General features: G+C 40.0%; 1 protein-coding gene across 2 annotated transcripts in view; it reads left to right on the top strand.

Annotated features, from left to right (window-relative positions):
* Nucleotides 1–18,335, top strand: part of SLC10A7 (solute carrier family 10 member 7) — a 135,529-nt gene that overhangs the window by 78,039 nt on the left and 39,155 nt on the right. Inside the window, exon 6 of one of the 2 annotated variants that reach the window (XM_054392324.1) lies at nt 11,233–11,268. The exons of the other annotated variant lie outside the window; for it this stretch is intronic. Coding sequence (XP_054248299.1) covers nt 11,233–11,268 — 36 coding nt within the window. The remainder of the gene's footprint in view (nt 1–11,232; nt 11,269–18,335) is intronic. 2 annotated transcript variants of the gene reach the window in all.

The following is an 18,335-nucleotide window of genomic DNA, read 5'->3' as shown; positions in this document are numbered from 1 at the left end:
TTGAGAGACAGCATGCACTTGAACAAATGCACCATTCTTTTGTCTTGAATGTGAGATCTACATCTGTATCTAGCAAATAACTTCCAAAAGATGAACATCTTTGAAGCAGATGGTTAAAAAGAATAAATAAATCACAAGATATTCTGAGACTGGTATGGCATTGATAACAAGAACCAGGAAGGTTGGCTCATTGTAGTCCATATGAGCAAACCTTTGCATCTTGTTGATGTGCATACTGAGCACATTAGAATTTGTTATGCAGATTGTCTACTCCATGGGGCTATCCAAAACAACACAGGAGTTTCTCAACCCAGTGTTTGGACAGCTGGCTAAAAGAAGAGTGGGTGAGCACTTGCAAACCCCTAAAACCATGTCAGTAGAACAGCTGCAGGTTTTACTGATTATAGAATTGATGAAATACATAATAATCAATCCAGTTATGCTCAAATATATTTGGAGTTAGAAATAAGAAACACCTTTACTGATATGGAATAATGTGGTAACTCTTTAAACAGAATAAAGTTGCTTTTGTTGGTAAATGATCTTAATTTAATGAAATAATCACAATTCTTACTGAGTTTCTTTTTAAACAGCATGCTATAGTGTGTACTTGTAGTTTTTGAGGCAGTTATTTTATCCTCTGCCACAGAAAGGTGGTTTATGGTCCTTTTTTCCTTCGTCATTAATGACATATTCAACCCATGAACATTCAAAGATTTATGCACAGTTCAGATGAAGACTATCATATCCCATTCCAAGCATTAAAAACAGTTATCACAAGATAACATTAGGTCAGAACACAGAGCAGGCTGCTTAAGTCGTATTATTGATTGCTGCTTTGTGCAGATTTTCCTCAGTTGTGTTGAAGCCATGTGCTTCTGTTTGCTGCTGCCTTCTAGAAACGATGGCCTGGCCACTTGAATTGAGATGTCTTACTTTGGATGCCCAGTTGGAAGGATGTGCTTAGATAGTTTAATTTCTTGTGCAGACTATCTAGTTGCAGCTTTTTGAAGACAAGGCTGCATCTTCAGTTACATCTTCCAAAGTGAAGAATATTTACTCATCTACTACAGAAGATACTGTGGAGCAAACGTTTCTATTAATAACATTTATTAATGCAAGGCTTACTCAGGAATTTATGCAGATGTAGTAAGCTAGAAAGATTTGCATTTACAGCTGGGTTTTCAATCAGTTTAGTTTGTGTGTGTCCTGTTGACATTCTGTAGTCTGCCACCCACCCTCCCCAGGGGTGGGGTGGACTGGTAGAATACCAGCTGGTGTGTTCTGTTTGTAAAATGTGAGATAATCACAGCTGTAGGACTGCAGCCCTAATGTCTGTAGAAATGTATTTGGGAACACTGGAAAGGAAGAACAGATGCAAGAAACACCTTTTTTGTGTAAACATTAACATTAGGATCTGCCTATTATTTAATAATGCTGTTGCTTTCATTGACTGCCTGGATGTGTGTTTGCAGGCATTAAGTTTCTTCCTCAATAACAATTTTATCTGTGACTGAACTTACTGGATTCCTGGGAAAACAAACCTGTTTGTGTGGGGTTTTTTTCCTCCCTCTATTTAAACTATGGTATTTGACTCCTCTTGAGCACATATTCATTATCTTAAAATAGAAACAAGCTTCCCTCCCTCTACTCAGAATCAACATTATTGTTGAATTCCCAGACTGGTTGCATTACAAGCAAATAATTTTCTGTCTGATGGAGGGAAATGGCCAATTAGTATGAAAAGGATTAATACTATTACCCCTTTTTTAACGCCCCTTTGTTTTGCCTGTCCTGTGTTTGCAGAAGAAGAGGCAATGAAATGGCAAACCTGTGTTTTTGTTCCTTTTCAAAAATCCCTGACAAGCCCATGACACCGGCTACTGCTGTAGCTGTACATTTCTATTCATTATTGATGACTTGGGGCCAGGCAGGCAGCACACAAACACAGGCAATATGGATTACCATACTGGGGGCTGGCTCTGGGGGAGGGTCGTGCAGGCGCCTGCGCGCACACACACACACGTGTATGTGTCTGCATTTTGGGTGGGTTTGGCCTTTAGCTCCTCGATTCTGCAAGGAAATCCTATCTGGGAATAATAGTGGAAACAGGTTGAAGGAGCTTAGTGATTCATTTTAGTAAAACATATCTGGGAATAATAGTGGAAACAGGTTGAAGGAGCTTAGTGATTCATTTTAGTAAAACATTTCAGGGCACTTAGTCTAAAGGGGAGGGTGGGAAAGAAGGTATTAGCAAGCTCACTCTCAAACTAATTGTTAATAGCTTAACTTTCAGCAGACTTGGAAATGGTTCTGAAGGGTCCTGAGCATCCTTTATATCCTAGGGGATTTGGAGGGTATTTCTTACCTTTGAATGTAGTGAGCACTTTGGCTGAAGAGACCTTTTCCTCGCCAAACCTCTGTGTAATCTAATATACCCATAACAATAATTAGAGACAAACTGTGCTGTTGGTTTAACTGGGGGCATTATGGTTTCTCATTTCATGGATACCATAGACCAAACCCCCAGTTTGGGTGAGTGTGGGAATTATGCCAGCACTGTAGTGATAGGTTTTAAGTGGTATTTCTGAATAGTAGATCACCAAGAGACCTTTGCAATGCTAGGATTGTTTTACTATTACTGGTTCATGATTAAACCTTACAGGGTTTTATTGGCACAACACTCCTGCCTATTATGTAAAGTTGTTATTTTCATCCATATGTCAAAGATTTGCTTTTATTTGCACCTTTTGAGTTTCTTGGCTTGAAGAAAAATGAGGGAGGTAGGAGTTGATTTAAACACAGTGTTCATGTTAACAAAATGTTCGTATATTGATGGTGTGTTTATACAGAAACTGTTCTACTTAAATAGTTTTCAGTTGCAAAGAAAGCTATAGAAAGCAATAAGCAGAATCACTTTCTATAACTGCTCATTTCTGTAGCATTTGTCATAGCTCTTCTCTCAGGTGTCTGTCATTTTCCCTTTATGCTTCTATTTTCTTTCACACAGCTGATTATCACAGCAGGAGAAGTTAATTTGCACTTCAGCTAATTCAAAGCTTATTGTGTTATGATAGTTTTAAAGCATTTAATAGCATAAAATACTGAGTGTTACAGGGTGATTGAGTCCAGCTCACAAGAAAGGGCAGAAAAGGCTTGTAGGGACTTTGCTGTGTCAGATCTCTGACTTCAGACATCACTCTTTTAATTCTGTTTTACATGTGGAATGCTTTAAAGTAATGCTGGTGTGGAACATAAAAACTGCTTTCTCTTCTTTTGGGAAGGAGCAGTGAGAATCCATCCCGGTGGAAGAGGGGCACTCGGTTATTCCTAAAAGCAGAGTCAGTCAAAGCAGAGTGTTTGTTTAGTGTAGCCCTTCATTTCTGTGCTTCTGGTTTCTCATGCTGTGACTCAGTACTCTTTAATGTATTTCAAAATACAGAATCAACTCTCTGGCTAATTCAACAGTACCACAACTTCTGATTTAGGAGGTTCTTTTTCCTGGAAGGTCCCACAGCACCATCTAGTGTGCCATCCTTTCCTGTTGCCAGCTGGCTCTGTGATAACAGAGGTGCTGGCATGTACTGCTGGTAATGTCTTCTTCCAACTTAAAATTAGGATTTGCTGGTTGCTCCACATAGATCCAAATACAGGAGGAATTTAGATACTTTGTGACTTTCTTCTGCAGGAAAACAGATTTAAAAATTAGGTGAAAAAATACATGTTACTGCATTTCTGTTTCCTACATACAAAGTTAAAAGAGAAATTGTGGTGCCTCCCTAACACTGCGCTAAGCCTGCACTTTGTGTACACCCCAAATGACAAGATTGTGCAAAGTGGTTTTTGCAAAGATGAGGGAATCTCTCATGGGTGGGGATGATTGAGTTCTTTTCTCCCCCTTATGCCTCCTGTAGGGAAGACCCACCTAACAGCCATGTATAGATTCAGTTCCCATGCTGCCATACAGAGATGTAGTCATCTTGTTCTCTGTTGACACCATGTGAGAAATAAATTAGAATATGAACAGGCGATAGTTTGTTGAGCTGAAACTAGGAAAAGTGTTGGGTGTATGAGGAAGTTTTATAAGGTTCTCATTGAGATGGGACCTAAAAGGGAGGAAGAAGGTCTTGAGGCCAGGAATGATGGTCAGCAAAAGCAACTGAAGTAGAGATAGGAAGCAATTTGAGCTATAGGCTGAGCACTATCCCTGAATGCACTGAAGGCTTGAACATATTGTGCAAGAGAGAGATGCAGTGAAAAGGTGAACAACACTTGAATGTGTTGCGCAAGAGAGAGACAACAAAAAGTTGCAGGAAGGAGTTACAAGTTTGAGTGGGGAATCTGGCTTGATCCCATCCCAGATACATAAGTAAATGCCCACCAAAATCTCCTTTGGTCACACAGTGCTGTGAAGCTGCTGCAGTAGCAGGAGGTTGTAGCACTTGGGATGCATGGCCAGAAGCAATTTCCTCAGCAGTAGCCCCACCACCATCTATTGCAGGATATTCCACACTCTGCCAGACAGTTCCCATCTAGCAATATTTTAAGGAAACCTAAATGAAATTCGGTTAATGTAGATGATGAGGTTTCAGGATGTCTGATGAAAGTGCTCATTCCCAACTCGGAGGTTTTGGTGTGTTTGGGCATCATTCCAGATACTATTCCAGTATTACCTGCAAAGCCCCAAGAAGTTCTTAGTTACTTTAAAACTTTAGGGCCCTTACTGTTGTGTTCTTAACTGTTCTGTAGCTGTGTAAAAAGAAAATTTCTGGCGTGCTGAAGATGCCCTCTGCTGGGAAGTCAGGCAAATGAGGATTCTATGGAATTTTACCGTTCTGTAATATTCTTTTCATACTCTTGGATTATCTCTCAATCCAATACTGGAACCTGACCCCTCAACCTTACTGAAAAGGCTGCAAATAGGTTCCTGCAGCCGCTTGCTCCAAATACTAATCACTGCAATGTTTTCCAAATAATTTCAGTAACAGACTCAAAAGCATCATGCTAAAATGGTTTAGTGCTTGAAAACTGAGATATGCAAAATTCACAGTTAGCTATGCAACCCTGTTATATCAGATCCTTTTCTTTTATGTCCCCTCTTTATTCAGCATATACTGGTGGTTTCACAAGAACTTGTCTAGCCCCAGCCTGACTTTTAGTGGTTTTTTGGCTGTTGGTTTTTTTTTTTTTTTCTCCTCTTCTCATTTGGAAGTATGAATGACTATTTGGAACAAGTGGAGGGGCTTTTATTTTGTTCTCTTGTGTCTGTCAAGGGGTTCTACTTAATTCCAAAGAAGGCAACTGATTTCTGAGGATTTTGGCTGGTTATCCAGATATGTGAAAGCTCTCTTTCAGCAGTAGGAGTCATTCTTTATGCATCAATTTAAGATAACTGCGAAGCAGTTTGGCATGGGTCTGTGCTTTAAATCAGTTTATTCAAGAGGATGAATAATGTGGTATAGCAACTAATAATTGTGGAGCTGTGACCAGTCTGAAGGGTAAAGGGAGGTTGAAGTCTTGTACTACCTGATGTGGATAGACTGGGAGGTTAGCCTGTACAGTCTCCTTCATGTTCTTGAAGACACTTTTTGGTCTTTAGGAGAGCCTGCTTTTTTTCCTTTGTGATAGTTCCAGATTGTTTTAGAACATTCGTTTATCTATATTCTGCCAGGACCTTGGTGCTAGCTGTCTACTGCTCACAAACATGTCTGATTCAGACCTGGAAGGACTTTTCTAGAAGCAGGGTTCTCTTTCTGAAATGTAAAACATCGTGAAGTCATCTGCAAATTTGTCAAAAAACCCCAAGAAAACCCCCACCTTTTTAAGCACACTTCAAGCACAAAAGCAAGGAAATGAAAGACATAGGAAGTAATAGGAGTAAGAAATGTCTTGAGGTAAAGGCTCTTATACAGGAATCAGAAAAACTGCAGAGATTTTTTTTGGGGGGGGAGTGGGGGGGGCTTGGGAAGGAGGGCAGGCTGGGGTTTTGGTTGCTCTTTGTTTTCCAAAAAGTGCCAATCACTCCAAATAAATCCCTGTGAGAAATATTGCTGCACACAGATGAAGACAGAGTTTCAGTTCTCACTCACGCTGGTCTTCTGATGAAATTATCCAGAGTTTGTTGCCATTTTTTTGAACTTTTCCCTATCAATAGTAATGGAAATGGTACCCAGTTAACTTTTTACTACTTTTTATTCAATTTATATCATAATGGTGCTTACAGTTTTGTTTCTTTATGCATCGTGCTCTGATGAAGCATTCAAGAACATCTGTGGCTTTAAGCACAAGTAGATAACTGATTTCAGAAAATACATGTTTGTTCAGAGCCTTGACTACACCACACCCCTTTTTTTTTTTTTTTTGTTTAGTTTAGTTTGTAGCCCTACTTCTTAAAATAAATCTGATGTGACTTTGGTTAAGGTTTTCTCTGCTAGTAATTGCCACCTGCGTGTCATACTGGTGACCTGTAAGAATGAAGAAAAATTGCATGGGAAATCTGTGGGTAAAGGAAAGGAAGGAAAGTTCACATGTATTTCATGCCTCATTACAATAATTCTTACTCCTCTTCTACCATGTGTCCCTCTGGATCTGTGCCCACCTTCTTCTTACTATTTGCATAATTTCTTTCTTAATGATTTGCCATCAGTGTTTCAAATCCATTGTTACTTCCTTTTGCTGTCTGATCTGGCAGCCAGTTACATGTATTGATTATCCACACATTGGAGAATGAACACCTTTTAATATCTGCTCTTCAGCAATGCTGTACTGGATGAAGCCTATAGGAAACCTCTGAATATCTTTACCTATACAAGGCAAATTACAATTAAATGGATCTCCAAGTACATCCTTGCTGTTAAAGTGTATTTATGCACATGCTTGCAGACACAAACCTGTATTTAAACTCTTCTGATTAAGACCTGTTTCATGATCTTTACTGTAAAAAGAAATGTGTTTACAGGCCTCTGACTATCCAGACTCCTGTGCTGTATCAATGGCTCAGGTCAGGCTGAGTTGGTTTGTTGTTTTGTTTTGTTTTTTTCCTTCCCTTTCCACTAAAATAATTGAAATATATTCAGTCAGTCTTTCACATCAGAGGTGTAAATGGATTTCTTGAAGGTTTTTCTGCTGGTAGCAAACGGCAGTCACTTTACAACTTTGACTCCATTGTGGGCAGCAGTTGGAAAGCTTAACACTCCACCCGATCTTTGAAGATGCTAAAACTGTGTAATGACCTTGCATTCTCAAGGGCAGATGCTCAGCTTCTGCTGGAAGTGCTAATCTACAATCTGTTTATCTCCATACACTGTATTTGACAGCACTTGCCTGGAAAGCAAGGCAGGGAAAAGCCTGGTCAAATTTAGTTACTTTTTCCTCTCTGATGGTGTTAGTGTCCAATGGACTTAGAAACAGTAGTCTTTATATTAATTTTTAGCTTCCTTTGTGCTGTTCAGCCTGTCATAGTCTTAGAAAGTGTCAGAATATGCTCATCTCTGTGCATGAGCTGGACTGATAAGAATAGTGCTCTTCTTCCACCTTTTCTTTATTCCAAGTGAATCAAATTTTAGTTTTGCCATCAGCACCTAAGTTGTCCTCTGTATTCTTATTTTTTTTTTTTGTCCTTAGGCTTTATACTCAGTGTGCTTTATAGATTATTCTTTAGTGGGTATGAGTTGAGGTGCATCACAGAATGCTTGTGAGCATATTGAGGAGCAGTTTTTTTTACCATAAAGGTGATGTATTGAAGCGAGGCAGTGGGTGCAGGGGAAGGTAATATCTTTTGTTAAATAAACTGTAGTCATGTAAATCCTCCTTCAGACCTGAAACAGGAACCTGAAGTGAAAGGCTTTTGCACAGATAAGCACAGCAGTGTTTCCAGGTACCATAGGTGTGGGCTTTAAGTGCCACCACAAATTGTTTGGTGTTTTTCAACTTCATCAGCTGGTCTGGTGACAAAGGTTCCCTCCTCTAACAAATCTTGCCTTGCTTGCCCCTGTAAACCATCACAGTCACCGCAGCTCCACTGACTGAAAATAACCCTTTGGTTTTCATGTAATCCCTGTGGCTTTTCAAAGCAGTGCTCCATATCAAAATAAAACATTAACATCAGATTACTCTGATTCAGCAACAGCATCTATTTTTTAATATGAACTTGTCTGTCCTGTCAGGTAATTATCTGACTTCCCAGGGAATTGTGGGTGTGTTATAAATGGGAAAATTCAACCTCCTAAATCCTTTCTGCAGTGAGGCAGAAGGAAACTTGCTTTTGATTATCAAGATCACCAGGTTTAACAGCAAAATTTTATAAAGGATTGCTAGAACTGACCTTTTGAATGCTAGGTTTTCACCAAGCTCAGTCAGGAATCTATTTATGGTGTGTAGCAAGATTCTCTTCCTCTTTGCTTACAGAATTATGAAGCAGTGTCACTGTCACAGAGGGAACGTTTCCTTTTGTGACATACTTTAAATTAGCAGCAGCTGTTGCCCTGCTAATTAATAACACCAAGCTTCTAAAGCAAGTATGTACTAAACCACAGGTCCCATCCTAAAGATGAAGGACACAAAATAAAGGGGAAGGTTGGTTCGGATTTTTATGAGCTTTTTGGGTTTTGGGGGGTTTGTTTGTTTGGGTTTTTTTGCATTTTTTGTTGCTGTGTGAAAGCACTGTGAGATGTACTGAAGCATGTAAGAAATGACCAATGGTGCTGAATCAATGAGTTCCATCAGGTTTAGAGAAGAGCTGGCTGTACTCACCAGCTGGCAGTGTCTTCCCTTCTCCCTACCCTTAATGCTCACTTGGAGTACAGAATGCTTTTGATCTGTCTTCTCCAACTCCAGCTGTGCTCCTCTTCACTCAGGCAAAGGTCTGAAGGTGGAGCCTTGCTGCAGTGGTGTTCCACCATCCCAAAACTACAGAGTGCTTGGGGAATACTCAGGTACTTGGTAATATTTGAGCTGTGCAGTGTAGTTGGCAGTGAGGAAAGGGAAGGAAGAGGTAAGTCTGCTTCAGCTCTTCTTAGTGGTAGTTGATAACAGCAGGAGTTTGGTCATTGTGACGAAGGGACTGTTGCATCTCCATTACACAGATCTTACTGTTAGTTCTCTGTGCTAAGCATCACAGATGGCACTGTGTGCAAGTGTTGGTTCAGCTCTTGGTGATTCCTCAACCTCTTTTAAGTTTGCTTTTTTTTTTTCTATTTGGAGAACTCTGCCCTGAGATACTGGGGAGCCGTTCAGAAGATTGCCGTTGTTGACCACAGAGAAATACTTTTTTAATTCTGATAACAAAAGTGGATTCATACAAATACTTAATTAAAATGGCAAGATACAGAGGAGCACCTCACATAGTGTGATTTAACAGTTGCTTTTTGGTCTCACTAACCCCTCACAGACAGGAGATTTTAGCAATCATTTCTAAGCATATTGTTTGAAAGCTTTTTGTTTGTTTGTTCTGGTTTATCTTCTCAGGGAAAATATCAGTCCTTGAATAAGTCAGAGTAGCTTCCTGGAACAATTTTCAGAGATTTCATGTGGAGGCTTCTAAAAATCCTTGCATTTAGCATTATGGATGGACTTGATCTTAAGGGTCTTTTCATACCTAAATAATTCTATGATTCTTGTTCTTCCTCTATAGCTTGTATACTCAAAGACCTATATTTCTTCATCACTGTTATCTGCATTTTGGTCTAGCCCTCCCTGTAAACAGTGAGTGACTCCCTGAAGCAATTCTTACTGCTTCTACTTTTTCTCTTTCTAGTCTTTTATGATCTATCTCAGCTGTGGCATTTGCAAAAAGATAAATGGTTATGGATAGCTAGGCTGTGGGGCAGTCAGGCATGGCATATATTATTTATTTTAAAATATGTTTTGAAATTCTGCAGAGCCTTCAAATTGTACAGCTTTAACTGTTGCCTTCTCAGTCCTGCTCCTCTGCTGTCATTTGTGGCATGTACTTGTTGGTTTTTGGTTTAAGAGCACAATAGCAGCTCCCTGTGCCTAATGGGCTGTCCAATTCTTGTGGATCCAGAAAGCAAATGCAAAACTGGTTGTATAAAGCTTTTCTTTCTATTAGGTTCCAAAAGGTTGAAGTAAAGCTGTGGTACTCCAGGTTAAATGAAAAGCAGGGGACAACTGCTTTTTTAATTTGTGTTTGATTGCTTTTCACTTGGAGCTAAAAATGAACAGCAATTAGGCATCCTTTTAGATGGATGGGAGAAAGTTTTGGACTTTTGTCCTTTACACAATCAAGTTGGTGAATAGCTGAAAGACACATCGGGTTGAAGGATGTTCTTGGCTTAGAGAAATTCTGAGCAAGCTTTGTGAATTAACATGCATTAAATGATAAAATCATTTTATTGAGCAGTAATAAAATATTGAAGGATGATGGGGAATTGCTGTTTGCAGCCATGAAACTGATGCATGTCATGTGAACTCCCACCCCGAACAACTCATTTTCAGATTTGCTCTTGTGAAACTCGAAATCCTCTATTTTGTCCAGTCATCAGCTTCAAACCTGTTCCTTGTCAGTGAGGACAACAAATCCTTTTGCTTGTGTCTGCCTGAGGGAGGTGGAAAGCTGAGGTGGTCCTGTGTGATTAAATTAGATGAAAGGCTTGCCTTCTACCAGCGAGATGCAAAGGCTAATCAAGTGAAATGAGTTTTGAGATCTCGGCTCCTTTCCGTGGGGAATATCAGTTTACATTGCACAGCCACGACACCCAATTCATCACGGTTGAGGCAGCTTCTGCTCAGAACAGGACCTGGGACTGGGCAGCCATGGGACTTGATCACAAGTCTCCCCCTAAAGAGCGAAGTTAAGATACAGCACAGTGAGAGGAGAGCTGGAGTATGGTTTTTAAAATGGATAATCTGTGTTTCTATGTATCAGATCCTTTAGAATATAGAAGGACTTGGGTGCCAAATGGGGACAGTTTGGGTTAGATGCTTTGTGCTGAGTATAGTTTATAAAATGATTGGCAAAATGATGCTGTTAACGAATGGACACAGTAAAGAGCAAAGGTGAACTTGTTGGTATTTAATTTCTATGATCTCTTTGGGGATGCAGGGCGGTTGGACTAGTTGACCTTTAGAGGTCCCTTCCAAGCCAGTGCATTCTGTGTTTCTATGATTCCTTGTTAAATAATGTTTGTGTATTTCTGTGCACTAAGGTACAAGGAGCTAATGAATATTTTGCTTCCCTGACTAACAGACTCTCTTTTTATTTATTTCTTCCAGGGCATTGTTATAACTCCACTTCTGCTGCTGCTTTTTGTAAGTATCTTGATGTTAAGATGTCTTTTTACTGGGTAATCTTGCACCTTTAGATATTTACAGTATTATTTAAAATATTATTCATGATATTATTTAAGACAGAAACTTGGGTCCTTTTACAATGCTTAAATACAGACCAGAAAAGTCTTCCTTATTTGAATAAGCTGCCTCCCCAAAGTGTGTTACATACAGTGAGTGCAAACACTGCCTGAACTTTGTTCTAAGAGAACCAAAACCCAGGGTTCTTGCAGAATCCCAAGACCATATGCTATTAGTCAGGCTGAGTAAAATTCAAACACTTACCAAGTAAAGTGAACTCAATTAGGAGATCCCTTGGAGAGCTTTCCCATGCAGGAGCTGGAAAAGATCATACTAATCCAAAATGGATGACAGGCCAGTTGGGAAAGCCCTGGGCAGCTAAGCCCATGGGTATTTTTGTGGTACATGTCAGTCAGATAGCAGCTGCAGCAGGACAAATTTCCTGTGTGCCACTAAATGTGGTGCAGTCCCAGTTAGTTCAAAAGTTTTTTCAATCAGTAGTCTTCAAGTCACAACCATGGTAGAAGAGAAGGGAGAACACAAAGTTCTATCTTCATGTTTTATAAAGTTATGGCTATTAGCATACAATGAAGAGGCTTTTACAGCTGGATAGTGGCTAAGTCCTTTGTCACTTAGGAAATCTGGGTGCTTGAGGATTTGCTGGCATAAATGGTATGGATATGGTGCAAGTTCTTGAGCACTGTGGCTTTGTTACGAGCAGAGAAGCAGGCTGAAGCACTTCAGATCTTTCAGAAGAGGTTTACATTATCTGTTATGTTTTTCTTACTAATTGCATTGTATGTAAGGCAGCACCCTGGAAAGGGGGGCAAGTGTGAAGTTAGTCTGGAACAGTTTGTAAGTGGCAGGCTGTTTGTAGTGGAGATGTTTAAGCAGCATATGTACTGTGTACAAACACAGCAGTGTATACTAAACTGGGATAAAGAGTATTGTGAAAGTGGCTGTAACATTAGCAGCTACTGCTTCAGCAAGGCTGTGTGGGAAGACTCTAATTTTACTATAACAAACTGTAGTTCATCTGATGTAGCTGCTTTACACAACTGCTTTGACCATACCATCTATATCAGTACACAGCAGCAAAGCTTTCTTCATAGAGCTGGAACCAGAGACTGTAAGCTGAGAAAGAGAATTGTTCTAAGGAAAAAAAGAGTGTTTTGTTATTCTTGCACTGAATACATTGATTCCAAGTGGTCTGCCTCAGTATCATGTGCTCTTCTCTCCTGTATGAAATGCATTTCTTCCACAAACTTGTACCTTTATTTCTAAGTGACTGAGACTTTAGCTTTTGCCTTTGCACATTAGCATCTTTCACCCTGCTGTATCGCCTTGAGTTTGGGTGCTCTGCATAGCCCAAAGGGATTTTTCTGTAGAAATTGAAATGCTAAGGAATGATCTGCATTCCTTTTGGAATGATAAAGTTCTTTGGTGACTTGATGGACCAATAACAAGATGTTCTGTCCCATAAACTGCAGTTTCCACTCTTCCTTCCAAGAAGTGGTGGTAAAACTTAGTGTGCTAGAACAGGAAGGCAAAGCATATGCCTCTACTCTTCCTACTAGCCCTGGAGACACTTGTATGAGAAGTGTGTAAAATGTACAAGAATTGTTGTGTGGTTTGTAACATGACTTGGAGCTGTTCTTCTTGAGGAAAATGCACACATGAATTATTTTTCCATCAGAGCGATAAACAAACTAGCCTGGGGATGGGGGCAGTAACAAAAGCTGCATTTTTTTGTCACAGAGCCCAAAACTTGAGGACTTCTCTTGGGGTGTGTAAATATTTAAAACTCTTTGAGATCTTTGCTGAGGACTTGACACAGAAGAGCAGCTGCCCTGCAGCCTGGCAGCACATCTTGCTAGGATCCACCTTGTCTGAAGGTTCAGTTTAACCAGTGGTGGATATTTAGGATAGTGAACTAATCCTGCACACTTTGATGCACTGTTTCAGTTCCCTGGCAGTCTGTGTTTTGGACTGCTGAAACTTTTTTTTCCTCATGAACTTCTAATTTTCACTGCATTTCCTTGATAATTCTGAACTGTACAGCAAGTAGTGGGTTCAACCACACAGTTGGCTTGTTTACAGCCTGTTGCTTGATCATTTCATGTGGTACTGTGTAGTTTGTGTGGAGTAAGAAACACTGACTAGTCATTTCCTGGCTATCTTTTCTGACCATCCATTAGTCTAGTCATGCAACTTAGTTTTAGTGCTCAGTTTATAAAGTGTGGGATTTTCAAGTTTCGAGATAAAACTCTCATTTACCTCCACAGTAGCTAGGCTGGGTTTCTGAATGCCACTCAGTGATCTTTGAAGTCAGTGCCTTTAATTAAATTTAATTTATGAATTTGGTACTCAGAGCTCCTCCTCAGAGCCATACCGTGGTAGCCTGAATGCAGTATCATATTAGTGATCGTATTTGTTAAGTTTCCCTGAATACAGTGCATAAATCATCCTTAGTGCTCCCTGAAAGAAAAAACTTTGTTGTCCACTAGCTGTTTTTTATTATATAGCTTAACTTATGGTAGTGGTTGTGGTTTATATCTTGCCCTGTGTGCACGTTCTGAGCTGCCTTTTCTGTTCGTAGTTGCCTAGGAATGTAAATATAAATTGTCTAAACAACCTTGATAGAGGCAGGTTGAAGCTGTGATAAATAATGCATTTAATGCAAATAATTTATCATCTTAAATGAATGGTGTTGAGCATAAGATTGTCAATTACATTTCTGAAAAGTGTATTTGAACTATAAAACTTTTGGTGTAAAGCTTACTCAAGAAACAAAATGAAAAATTAAGAGGGATCTGATTGATTTAATGACACTTAAATACTGTGCCCATAATTAACCAGATTGTATCCTTGTGAGGACAGGTAGTTAGGCTTTAAAGAATAGCTGCCTTCACCACGGGGGACTCTTATGAACATTTTCCCTTGGGTCACACCAACCCCATGCTATGCTGTAGCTTGGGGCAGAGGTGCTGGAAAGTTGTCTGGCAGTAAAGGACTTGGGGGTGCTGGTTGACAGCTGAACATGAACCAGAAGTGTACTCTGGTGGCCAAGAAGACCAACAGCATCCTGGCCTGGACCAGCAATGATGTGGCCAGCAGGAGTGGGGAAGGAATTGTACCCTGTACTCAGCACTGGTGACACTGCACCTGGAGGGCTGGGTTCAGTTTTGGGCCCCTCACTACAAGACAGACATTGAGGTGCTGGAGCTGGTCCAGAGAAGGACAGCAAAGCTGGTGAACGGTCTTGGAGAGGCCAGCAGGAGGAGGGCAGTGATTGTGCCCCTATACTACTCAGCAGTGGTGAGGCCACATCTTGAATTCCAGGTTCAGTTTTGGGCCCTTCACTACAAGACATCGAGGTGCTGGAGTGTATCCAGAGAAGGGCCACAAAGCTGGGGAAGGGTCTGGAGGTGTGGAATGTTAAAAAGCCAGTGCAACATTCATGTGTATTTTGACAAGCCCTTGGCAAACCCTTCCATGCTGCTGTCACACCTTGCTCCTGTGTTTGCTCTTTTACCAAACAAGATTACCTTGTCAGAATCTTCCCAAGGCTTTGTCAGCTTGCTCCTTTTCTTGATGTATTCAGTGAGGTTTTCTTTTCTGGTAGCCTCTCAAATTTCTGAATTTTCTAGTAGGTTTTTCTATGATGGCATTGTAGGGGTGTGATGCACTGCTGAAAGAAGGCAGGAGCAGACAAGTGAAGGAAATTCTGTGCAAGTGAAATAAAAGGATGGTGAAAAAGGACATGAATGAACTAGAAGCTGAGTAAAACCCTGAAGTTAAAAGCCTTTCCCCTGTATTCACAATTCTTAAATGAAAACATTGTTTTAAATGTTGTTGATGCTTCTCAAATTTGTGCGAAGACTTTTCCAGCCCCATGTGTTTCAGGTAAAGCTTTTTATTAAAAGGAGCTGTCTCTACCTTTTTTTTTTTTTTTTCCCAAATAGGATTTCTACACACTGTGCTTTGGCTGTCCTCTCAAGCACTTGGCAAATGAGAGTGGATACCAGTCAAATGAATCGTTAAATATGCAAATACTTTAGGAGCTGGAAAGCCTTGGAAGTTAATCAGGAAGTTGCAGCTAATGGATTTCACTAGTATGTGACAAAAGGCTGATTACAGTGAAGGGGGGAGGGAGAGGAGAGGCAGCACAGTGCATTATCTGGTAGCAGATCAACTCAGCCACGTGGAAGATTTAAAGTGTATCATTGTTGCTACCTGGTTATTTACCTCACTGTTTCCTTTCTCTTTAATCATTGGGAAGATAAAACTCTCTGATCTAATCCAAAGCCTTTACAATTAACACAGGACTTTTTAATGACTGCTGTGAAATAATTGCTTAATCATTTTATTCCTTTTTCAAATGCACCTTTTATGACTTTGTTATATAAATTGGATACAAATAGCAGTCAGAGAATAACAGAAGCCCTCCTTCTTCCAAATACACAAAATATTGCAAAGCTGTCTAGGTAGAAGACTCTAATGTATGAAATGTTTCTGTGCAGGATTTTCTTTGCTCTGGAGGCATTAAAAAACCATGGAGACATGGCACTTGAGGAGATGGTTTAGTGAGCATGGTGGTGGTGGGTTGGCAGTTGGACTTGATCATCCTAGAGCTCTTTTCCAACCTTAAGGAGTCTATGATTCTATTTTATAAAGATGTGATGTTCTATAAGCCTTGAAGGTCTGTAGTGTGTAAGAGCTTGTTATTTATGCACCACCCTTGTGTACCTCTGAGGGGAATTTGAGAATGCTTGTTGCAGGAGAGACAGGGTAATAGGCATTTCAGAGAACAGATTTTTGTGTTTGCTCTCAAGATCATTGTGCTGTGGTCAAGTGGAAGTGTAGCTCTGATATATTTCAGATTAAGAATAGCTCTGGTTATTTTTATAGCTCTATAAAAGGCTTTAAAATCAACAAGGCTGTTTGGCTTGGCTTGGTGTTTAATGTGCCATAGGGGAACCCAGAATGGGAATAGGCATCTGTGCTCACTTAAACAAGGGGACCCCAAAATATACAGTCAGGGGAAATAAAAAGAAATCAAAAATGTAAATGGTCAGATTGTTGGCTTTTCTTTTTCCATGTTTCCAATGATGAAATCTTTATTTTTAATTTATCTGTTGAACCAAACCTGGAGGGTACATACAAGCAGCCAGGGTTTTCTGTTTGTGTCAGATCAATTCCAACAGCCACAGAAGCATGTGGAATATATAACAATTTGCAAAATACACCTTAAGACTGTAACATCTCTTCTGTTTAGCAGGAATAGAGGCTCCTGTTTGCCTTAATTTTTTAAGAATAACATGGATCCTAATAAACAGATCTTACATTGTCTGCCAAAGCATTGTGTGGGATCTCTGTGGTACCTTAGCTCTTTTCTCTGAGGCAAATGACAGCTTGCAGTTTTTGATAGGCAGAATTAAAGCTTTACTTTAAAATTGAAATACATCCTGTAGAAGCTTTGTTCTCGGTGATATGCCTTCCCTTCCTTCTGCTGCTGTTAGCACTCATGAGAGATGGACCATTTCACTGACTCTTGGGCGATCTCTGGGAGCTGGCATCATATACAGTTTCTCTGCCTTACAGAGATATTTTAAACACTCTGCATGTGAATGCCTCTAAAGCAGTGGATTAGGAAGAACATCCCAATGACCTGCTAGCACTGTTTAGACTGCCGTGAAGGAATGACTATCATCTCTTTCAACCTGCTACCTGTAATCTAAAGCCAGGTGCTGTGGAACTGTGTTCCTCAGTTCTCACTTCTTTATGAACATGTTTAGTTAAGAAGATTCATTCTCTGTCTTTTTAGACTATCATCCTACAAATGCTTATCTAATTTACTTGCCATAGCTGTGTAGCAGGGTTTCAGTTAAATGAATATTGATGGAACTGTTACCTTAGGTTAGAAAATAATCAACCAGAGATCGTTTTACTTTTTGTCATCGTGGAATACCAAATGCCCAAGTTCAAGGGGAGTGTGGAACCCAGGCAGTGTCTGTGAGTCTATGAGATGCTTGTATTTATAGGTCTGATGTGCTTGCATACTGCAAATGTTGAGGCAGTCTTGTCCTGCACGAGTTATGCATCTCTTAGCTGTGGGTCCTTCAGCGTTTGTGATTCCTCATAGATAGTCACTGTATGTCCAGAATCTGGCCTTTAATGTTTTTTTTCTTCTGTGTAATTAAGAAGTTCCTACCTTCTTTTTTTCTTCAGCCTTTGTCTGCCGTGTCTTTCTCTGAAAATAGTTTTAAGGTAATACAAGAGTTTATAGATGTTGTCTAACAGAGATGGATTACTTGAAGTCACAGAATGTTAGAAGTTGGAAGGGACCTCAAAAGGTTATCCAGTCCAGCTCCTCTCCCAGAGCAGGATCACCTAGAGTAGGTCACATAGGAACACATCCAGGAGGGTTTTGAATGGCTCCAGAGGAGACTCCACAGCCTCTCTCTCTGGGTAGCCTGCTCCAGTGTTCTGTCACCCTCACAGTGAAAAAGATTTTCCTTATGGTGGTGCCTTATGGTTTTGCCTTTTGGTGGTGCAGATGACAGTAAGATGAGCTTGAGTGTGGGGTAAAGCTGACAAGGTGAAGGACCATATCCTGATATAGGAGGTTGTTTGTACTGAATAAAATAATTTTACTTGTCATAGGTAAATTGATGTAGTATCTCAGCACCGTACCTGTAATTCAGTTTCTAATTAGTTAAAAAACAAATCAACCAAAACCCCACATCCAACCCACAACATATCCTTGTATATAGCAAGTGTTTACGAATCCAAACCAGCTTGAAGACACTGCATTTGAAGTCATATTTAAAAGAGCTGCAAGGGTATTGCTGTTTGAACAGCTGCCTTTTCCAGCTCTGTATTATATTGCTGAACAGTTTTTTCCTGACTTAGAAATTGATTATGCATCTGCTGAGCATAAAATGTAAAAGTGAGAGAAGTCCAATCAGTGTTTGCAGAAAACTGGACAAGAGCCACTTGCCAAAGTGTCATCGTTTTGTGAAGCT

Source organism: Indicator indicator, chromosome 25 (genome assembly GCF_027791375.1).
Source record: "Indicator indicator isolate 239-I01 chromosome 25, UM_Iind_1.1, whole genome shotgun sequence".
Taxonomy (NCBI): Eukaryota; Metazoa; Chordata; class Aves; order Piciformes; family Indicatoridae; genus Indicator; species Indicator indicator.
The sequence above is the reverse complement of the archived record's forward strand: the minus strand, read 5'-3'. Positions and strand labels throughout refer to the sequence as shown.